Source organism: Capra hircus, chromosome 7 (genome assembly GCF_001704415.2).
Source record: "Capra hircus breed San Clemente chromosome 7, ASM170441v1, whole genome shotgun sequence".
In the NCBI taxonomy this organism is placed as follows: domain Eukaryota; kingdom Metazoa; phylum Chordata; class Mammalia; order Artiodactyla; family Bovidae; genus Capra; species Capra hircus.
In genome coordinates this window covers 65,862,124-65,871,901 of record NC_030814.1, presented here as the reverse complement: position 1 = coordinate 65,871,901, position 9,778 = coordinate 65,862,124, and the positions used below count along the sequence as shown (strand labels likewise).

The following is a 9,778-nucleotide window of genomic DNA, read 5'->3' as shown; positions in this document are numbered from 1 at the left end:
TGCTCTCCCTCCTACTTTCTACTGGAAAGGAGGTGCTCCACTGCTCTTTACCGCTGCAGGGAGTGCTGCGGCGCGTTCTGTGCGCAGGCTCAGTGACCAGCTCCGCCTCCCAACTATCTTTCGGCTTCCCTGTCGCTCCTCTGTATCTTGGGCCTGGGCTTGACGCACTCTTGTACGTAACTGGGGGCGGAGCCTCAGGAAGAAAGGCAGCTGAGACGGGGTCTCGCGAGAACATTCCCTCTCAGTTCTCGCGCTGCAGCTTTACTCTCGTCGCAACGAGATCTTTCGAGATCTTCTCCGCCCCCGCTACCGGCGCCCACTGTGCGGCCGCTGAGCCGGAGCCGGCCTGAGCAGTGCCCTCAGCGCGGCCCTCTTTCCAAGACCCTAGGCTCTCGCGTGGATCTTCGCACGTCCCCCACTATCCCAGGTCCCCCTGTCCCGCGCGTCCAGCTTTCTGCGCGCCAGCCCCGCCGGGGTCCGTGTCTTCTCTTGCCGGCCGGACCTGGGCTGGAGCCTGAGCTGTAGCCGGCGCCATGTCGGTGGTGGGCATAGACCTGGGGTTCCAGAGCTGCTACGTCGCTGTAGCCCGCGCCGGCGGCATCGAAACGATCGCTAATGAGTACAGCGACCGCTGCACGCCGTGAGTGTGGGCCAGGCTAGCCGCGTGCACTGGGGGTGGGGAGGTAGCGCTTGTCCGGGCTGTGACCCTCGCGGTTTGGGGAACGCGGACCGGCCAGTCACCTCCGTTCCGAGCCGAGGCTCCGGTTGGTAGGGGAACCCCATTGGGTTTTAGGTCATTAGGGGCTGCGACCCTTCTTGTGGGTCTGCGCTAAGGGCGACGCCTTTTTTCTGTGACCGGCCGGCCGAACAAGGGCTGTGAGTGGTTCCTTGGACTAGCGGAGGCCATGGGTAGGAACTGGAGGGAAGGCAGGCCTGGGATGTGGGATGGACCGAGACCCTCTTTTAGAAGGCACATTGTAGGCGCGGAGTGTACTAACGTTTCTTCAGGCCAGCACAGAGTTCGGGGCTATGCACACAGCAAGCGCTTAATAAAAGTTTAATTGAACCGCTTCTGGCATCTGCCGGCAGGCGTAAGACCATGCAGCGGCCAGAGTCCCACGTGAGTGGGGGTGGGGTGGCGCCCGGAAGAGAGGGAGTCGGAGCATCGGAGATCTCAAGATTGGCTTGGCACGGAAAGATTCAGAAAAAGATATAATAAAATCGATGCCTTTTGGATACCTTTGCATTCACTTTGGTTTTTCACGTCGCTTCAGTAGTGTATTGAACTGTGTTTTGTCATTTTCTGCTATCCTGTGCGCATCCACCCCAACAGCGTTCCACTTTTACGGTAATATACATTCCAGCCAGGGTGTTGGTCCCAATTGTTAATGAATGACTCAGGGGCTCACTTTGACTTTTAAAAGAACCTATAGTAAGTTATGGGACCAATAAAGACACAGCACTAAAAAAAATAATGACTCACCCACGTTTTTCCTTGCATAGGGTAAGAAAGAATCTACTTGTATACTTAGAGGTACCTTTCAATCATTGTCTTCCTTTTGGACAAAATCTTTTAAGAATTTTCGTATTATTTGTTTGGTTCTCATTGTGTCTCATTAAGGGCCTCTGTTCTAAGGCTCCTTTTTTGCCCTGATTTTTGTTAAGCTTCAGTGATAGATTTCTGGCCAACTCGATTGCTCCGTTTACCAAACTGACAACATTTTCCTTAAACTTAGCAGATTTCTACCTCTTATTTTAGACCTAACCCAAGTGCTTCCCCGAAAACCCATCCCAGATTCAAAATCTCAGTTTGATGTTCCTTTCTCAATTTTGTAGTTTTTAACAGCATTAATGAGATATAATTCACATACCGTACAGTTAATTAACTCTTCAAAAGTGTACAATTATTAGTGTAGTCACAATTGTGCAATTATCAACACAATTTTAACAGTTTCTTTTCCCCACAAGAGAAACCCTGTACTCATTAACAGTCACAACCCAATCCCCCACCCTCCCATCTTCATAGTTTGTAATAGTGCGTCTGATTTGTATTTCCAGGCAAGTGTATTGTACACTGAAGTTTTTTAAGTATTTAAGCATTAATTTCCTATTTGTTACTGTCTTTCTGGATCCTGTTGTGCTTCATCTGTAGAGATAGTTTTCCTCAAGAAGTTAAAAGGACTAGAGCACTGAGTTAATCATGTAACTTTTTGGTCTTTTTACCACCTAGAAGTGAGCATATTTTATTTAGCTCCAAAGGTAAGAATATCAAGTATTAGATGAAATGTTCCTGACCTTTCTTTTTAGCCTATTATGATGCCCCATCTTTCTCCTTTAGACAGATAGGAACTGTAACAGAATTACCGTGAATCTCATTATTTGGAACTGAAAGAGTTGTTTCAGGAAAGGATAGATACACCATGTAATTGTGACAAAGAATGTCTGTTTAAAAATAGTTTTCCTTATATCTGTTGGAAACTTAGATGCCATACGTTCAAGTAATTTTTGAACTATGATCTTGATTAGCTTCGATTTCTGCCTTGGAGTCTTTGGTTAAGTAGAACATGGGGGCAGAAAGGATTTTAAAAAAAAATTTTTGAACTATGATCTTGATTTGCTTCGATTTTTGTCTTGGAGTCTTTGGTTAAGTAGAACATGGGGGCAGAAAGGTTGATTTTTTTTTTTTTTTTTTTAAGTAATTACTAAAGCATGGATTTATACCTCAGACATACACAGGGACTGATGTAGATTTGCTTGAGTGTGTGAGTGGAATGAAATGGAGGGTTGGGTATGATGAAAGTAACACATTTCAGATGAGATCGGGAGTGTTCAGAGTGGTATGACAGTAGATGGAACTCATTTCAGTATTTGGGTACGACAGGATTTGATTTCCATTTTTGAGGGGCTAGTTGAATTTTACCTGGAAGAGATCCTTGCTTTCTCAGCAAATAAGATCCTTCCATCATGGACACATGGCTGGTGGGCAAAGCCAAATGTTAAATGTATAATTACTGACTGTGGTAAGGACCCTGATGGGAAAGTATGGAAAACAGTGATGGGGGACCTAATTTAAGTGGATATGAGGGGTGGTGGAAGGCATTCTTAAAAAAGTGTCATTTAAGATGTAACTTGGAGGATGAATAGGGTTTTACCATGGAGATCTGTGGTGGGAGTGAGCGAGAGTTGTTTAGGCAAAAGAAATAGCAGGTGAAGAAGACCTGAACTTGGCACATTTGACGCTACTGGGGGGCTTTTGGCCATTTGAAGGAATGTTGAACTGAATTTAGAGAGAGGTTAGGCAGGGTGGATTAGATCATGGTAAGGCATTGCAAATCATAGATTTTTATCTAGGTGCTGTGGGAGGTGATTCAGTTGATACTTCAAAAAATGTGATTGGCTTTTTTTGTGGAGAGTGGATTTATTTGAGAAGTGTGAGAGAAGCCTGTTGCACCCGAGGATATTTAGGAGGCTACTGCAATATTTGGTTCACGTGGGAGTTGCTGTTGCTCTCCACTGGTATGGAACCGGGAGGAAAAGTGTGGGCGGCTTAGAGATAAACTGTGGAGTTCTAAATTATGAGTGTTGACATTTTATGACCATAGGCTTTGGTATAAGATGGAAAGCCTATTTTTATATTTAGTTGGATTATTATAATAGAAAGAGTACAACCTTAAAGCTTTGGAATTGAAATGTTAACGGACTGCCAAACTTTACAGGAGTGAGTTGGACTGTATTATGCAGAGTTTATAGGGTAGAGATGAGTTACCTAAGAAGCATTCTGTGTATGAATAATTTATATTATTTTCATGGACTTAGTTCCTAATAGAACAATATATTAGGAATTTGAAGAGATGAAATTGTCAATAACTACCTTTGAGAGGGAAAGCTGAAAATAAGTATAGGTTCTGGTTAACTGGCAGATTAACTTCTGATACGTTATTTGTGCAAGAAAAGCGTTCCTCTCTAGAATAAATGTCTTTAATAAATGTAGATCTGTGTAGAGCTGCAAGATGCGTTCCTCTCGAATAAATGTCTTTAATAAATGTAGATCTGTGTAGAGCTGCAAGATGACTTGGATCTTTTGTGTTCAATGAAAAGGAAAGTTGATTTGTTAACTAAAGCTTTAGACTACTTGCACTTCCCATATATAATTGTGAAGGTTATCAAAGTAGTTTAAAAAAAGACTCAAGAACTAAAAAGCTTGTATACAGAATTGGTGGGCATAGTCTACAGAAACTTCGTCATCAGGTTCTAAATTGGATTTCCGATATTATAACTTTTTCCCTGACTTAACAAAATACTTGTTTGCCACAACAACAAAATAAAGTACTAAGTAAAATTGTTTCTTATCTAATTATTTGCTGTTATATACATATATATATCATTTCATGACTTTTCTAGATTTATACAAATATACATATAAATATATGTATATATATTTATGTTTGTAAATATACAGATATACCCGTATAAACAAATAGGATCATACAGTATTTTGTAACTATTTCACTTATGTTTTAGACATCTTTCAGAGTCAGTAAATACGAAGTCACCTCAAATATATGAGTCCATATTATGACTTGAACATGCTTTACTCAAATGTTGGGGTGGTTTCTAAATTTTTGCAATTAGAAATAATCTTCAACAAATAGTCTTTTATATTTATGTTTGCATGTTAATACTTTTATTTTTGTTGGATAGATTTCCAGATGTGGTTGGACAAAGGATATATATATGCCTAGAATTTCAGTGCATATTGCCTGAATACTTTACAAAAATTGAAGAGATTAATTCGTACCAGGAACATAAGTGATTTCTCTGTTTCACTGGAGTTTGTTAGGATTATGAGTTAAAATTACATAAAGTATTTAGAATACTCCCTAAGTGTTTGTTAATACTGCTTTTATTACCTTTTTGTATTTTTTATTATTTCTCTTTATTAACGGACTACATTGGGACAGTAAAAGGAAATCTATGGAACTTTGCCTTTAGCACTTATCAGATATGTAGCTTTTAATGTTCAAATCTTATTGACTCAGGAGTTTAGTTCTTTAGAAACTGCATAGCTTGCAAGTATGAGTTCTGTTTGATACTGTTTTGGGTACTTTCTAGCTCAGGGCTAAGACAGTGGTCATGGGATACACTAATTAATGTAACCATTTTCATGCCAGTTTCACCATTATCTCTTATTTAATAGTCTAAATACTCTTGTAGGTTCTCTGTGAAACTCATTTTCTTATATTGTTTAAAACATTGAATTAGAGCAACAGCTGTCTTCATATCCTGAGAACAGTTCTACACACACATATAAACATGAAGCTACCTGTTAAGGATCTGTGCTGGTTGCAGCTGTTGGTAATATCCTATTAGAATGTGCATAAATGTTTGGTCAGTGGTATCTCATACCCAGGAAGGAGAGACAACATTGTTACCTAGTTTAAATGGATTATTTTTTCTAGGACTTAAAGATTAGAACAGAGATGTCTTGAACTTGATTTAAATTAACTTTTTGATGTCAACCTGTAATTTGGAATGGAGGGAAAGTAGTATCAGTCAAGTAGCAAGTGTCTTGAGTACTGCTGTTCTTAGCAGCGTTAAGTTAGCCTTGTGTGGAATATAGAGGAAGTGTAAGATAAAGAGCCCTGCTGTGGAGGGCTCTTGCAATCAGTCTAGTTGGAACTATGAAAGCAACAGTAAATAGAATAAGGGTAGAGTATAATTATGGGTGAAGTTATTAAGTACTTACCTTAATTAAGTACAAGTTAAATGGAGAGGGAGCATTAGTGGGGGATGGGTGATATGGAAAGGCAGGACTGGGGCTTGCAAATAGGGTTAGAATAACGGAGCCTGGATTGGGACAGTCTCAGTGAAGGCATAGAAGTAGGGATAAATCTAGAGGGTTTGGTAAGCATTACAAAAGTATGTTTATGGATAGGATTTGGAGTTTGAGAGTCCTGATTTTGAATGCTGGACTCTAGTTATGTTTCTAGGCACATAACGACTTTATTCAATTCTTCATGTACAAAGTAGGGTCAGTAATAGTTCTTTTCTCAGAGTGTGTGGGAGAAGCAAATGTAGAATGCTTAGTGCGCTGCCTGGCATAGAAAGGTTCAGCAATGAAAGCTGTAGAACAAGAGAACTTGACCTGCTTGGATGAAGGGCTTCCTGCCATACATGGGGATTCCATATAGGCTGTGTGCAAATTTTGAATATCCTGGTGAGTGGTAAGTGGTACATGTTTACTTTAAATATCTGGTTCGCTATCAAAACTCGGACAGAATTATTCAGTTACTGAAGATTTTAGAGCATGTTTGTTGAGAAACTTACTGGGGGTATGTAGCTTCTGTTTTTAAAATAATTATTTATTAGGATTGCATAGGAATATTTACCTAAATGGTAGTGGTGGCCATTTATGGGGGGAGGGTTTTGGTTGTGGAGTTGCTGATAATACTTACTTTCGTCTTTACACTTTGCTAATTTTCTGCAATGAGATTGTTCTAGTGGTGGCCCCAGTATCTGAGGTAATCTTTTTGGACCCTTTTCATATTTAAATATTTGTAAGCTTGTAGTTGAAAAACCTCTGCGGTTAGTGCTGTTTAAGATACTGATCTCATTCAGTTGTCCTGTTGAGAAGGAAATGGTAGAATTTTTATTTCTTATGATTTAAAGATGACTGAGTGGGTTTTAGTAAATAGTTTGAGAAGGTGAAGTAGAACTTTCAGGGCAAACTATTTGGTATATTTTCATCTTGTTTTGGCCATCTGCTCAGCTTGTGGAATCTCAGTTCCTTGACTAGTGATTAAACCCAGGCCACCGCAGTGAAAACCCTGAATCCTAACCACTAAGCCATTGGGGAACTCCTTAGTTGGTATGTTTTTTGTATAAAACTTGCAACTGTTGGAGGATGAATAATAGCTAATATTATTTATGATATGCCAGTCTCTGATAATAAAGCCCTTTATAAGTGGATCTCTGATACCTCAGTTGGTACAGAATCGGCTTGCAATGCAGGATCCGATTCGATTAGGATCAATTCCTGGGTCGGGAAGATCCGCTGGAGAAGGGAAAGGCTATCCACTCCAGTATTCTGGCCTGGAGAGTTCCAATGGACTGTACAGTCCATGGGGTCCCACAGAGTTGGACACGACTGAGCGACTTTCACTTTCACTTTCAAAAGTAGATCAACAAATTTAGTCCTTAGAGCAACCGTATGTAATCCTCCCTATTTTAGAGATGAGCAAATTGAATTTCAGAGACGGTAAATACCACAGGTCACACAGCTTGAAAGCTAGAGAAGGGATTCAGACAGACTCATACTGTCTAATTCTAGAGCCTGAGCCCTTTTTTTCCCCTTCAAACTGTACATATGTTGTACTCAGTCAAGTTGATAGAGTGGAAAAGCCAAGGATTTCTTTCTGTAGTGTAATAGTTGGCTTGTTACAGAACTTGTTTTAGAATGTAAACGTTATATAATAATATATTAGTGATTTTCTACAATATGACAAGAGTGTGAACTCTGCCAATACTTTACAAGAGCTATGCTTTGTTTGAGGTGTGTGCTATATTATGTGCTAAAGATTGATGTTCCATTAGTAAGATTTGATTGCTTTGTAGCAAAAGTGGGGAACTGTTTGTAGCATGTGCATGCAGAGACAAATGAGAGGATGAATAATTTGAACTGAGACAAACTTGTATTCGGCCTTTCAAAATCTATGAGACACTTGCAAACTATTACTGTTAAGGTTATGTTGTTTTTAAGGGTAGGTGAAAATGTTAACTGACTTCAAACAGAACATTGCTTGGAGCAGCTCTGCACAGTAGAACATTGCGTGATGGTGGACATTTGCATTGCCCAAAGTCCAGTAAGTTGTAAGAGGTTGAAGTGATTAACTTTTACTTGAGAGGAATTGGGAATGCATCACAAACATCACAAAGTGTGTGCTGTTTCTGGGAAATGAGTGAGATTTAGAAGGACCAGGGCATTTCAGGTGGTGAGAGTGATAGAGCAAAGCAGGAAGATTGGAAGACTGCCTGACTTGTGTTGAGGCACAGTGTGCATGAGATGCAGCTGGAAAATGGGAGTGGGGTTGGAATTATGAGAGGCCTTAAGTTCTGCATTAAGGAATCTGGACCCTATTTGTTGGTAATTCATTTTGTTTGGAAGATAAGTAGAAGCAAAACAGTTACCAAGGTAGAATGGAAAATTAAACCTTCAATAGGACATACAGTAAAGTTGGGGACATTAATTTTTTCATGCTTAGAGCTTGTCCTGTTTTGAGGAGATGAAGGTTTGAAAACGGCTGCAGGAAACAAAGATGAATAATATGGGCTTTTAGTTTTGTTGGGATACATCTTAGAAATTCAGATCTGATGGCTTTTGGAAAGATGTATGTTTGCATGTATAGGCTAGAAGCAGTGGAGAGGGTGAGTGGAGTGGATGAGATTACAGTGGGCAGTTTCCTAAAGGGCTTTATGGGCTGTGATATGCATGTGTGTTCAGTCACTCAGTCGTGTTCGACTCTTTGCGACCCTATGGACTGGAGCTCTCCAGGCTCTTCTGTCCATGGGATTCTCCAGGCAAGAATACTGGAGTGGGTTGCTGTGCCCTCCTCCAGGGGATCTTCATGACCCAGGGATCGAACCCGCATCTGTTATCTGCCACATTGACAGGCAGGTTCTAGCACCACCATAGGAGAGACAGGTAAGTGTAAGTACTCAGGAAATTTTTTTTTTTAAGTGATAGGTCGTCTATTTGCAGGAAGGCTGATCTTGACACCTGTGCTTCTTGAAGGGCTCTCCCAGCATGTTCCTGGCCTGTAGAGCTTAGAGTTCTTAGGAAATCTCATGAGATCCCAGACTATGCTGTATGGATACAGGGTATAGCTGCCTATAACTGCTCTGGGACTTGGAAAGGGCTGTTGAGGCACAGAGTAAGTTTATCTAAGTGAAATGGTTCTATTTAATTGTGTCAGATTTGGACCAAGGCAGTATGGTGCCAGAGCTTTCATTCTTCCTCATTCCACTAAATTAGAAAAATTAGGGGTCCAGGGAGGCTAGGGAGATGAAAGCTAGCTAGTGGAGAAATGATCTATAGTCCTGACTCCTGTTGTTTTCAGATTTTATGACTTGGGGTGCATTTACCTATAATACCTTTTTATGGACTCAGTTTCCTCTTCTATACAGTAGAAATAAGATAGGGTGCTTATGAGGATTAAATAAGATAGTGCACATAAGCAATTTATTACTTTAGTAATAATGTAGGAGTAGAAGGGTTTACTAACCTGAGGGGGAAATGGACTCTGGGAAGAACTTTGTCTTTTAGAATTTTTTGGGTGGCATGGGTGAATTTGATCTTAGTTTGAGAGAAATCTGCCCCTGGAAAGGGAGGCAACATAAGAATATGAGAGTAAAGGGAACACAGGCAAGGTTCCAGAGTGAAACACAGGGAGAAGCTTAGAGGCCATGATAACAAAGGCATCACCTCCCAAGTATAACTGACTTTCTAAGCTTAAACACGGTATTTTAAAGTATTTATACATTTAAGCAGGTATAAATTTTGCTTTCTAAAATAAGTGTCATATAGGTGAAACCAGCAGGCAGTATATGAATTGATTTGGAGGAATGTGTTCAGAAGTGGGAGTGAAGTTCCTTGTCAGAAATTGTCTTTTTTTTAAAAAAAGAAAAATTGAGTCCTTGAAAACTAGTAGAAAAACAACTTCCCATATATTTACAATAAGATAAGAGTTGTTTTCAGGGCTTGTAGACTACTTTCTTGGCG

General features: G+C 40.4%; 1 protein-coding gene across 1 annotated transcript in view; it reads left to right on the top strand.

Annotated features, from left to right (window-relative positions):
• Positions 255-9,778, top strand: part of HSPA4 (heat shock protein family A (Hsp70) member 4) — a 49,443-nt gene continuing 39,919 nt past the window's right edge. The window contains exon 1 of the mRNA XM_005682930.3: positions 255-640. Within this exon, the coding sequence (XP_005682987.2) occupies positions 534-640 (107 nt within the window). The 5' untranslated portion in view covers positions 255-533. The remainder of the gene's footprint in view (positions 641-9,778) is intronic.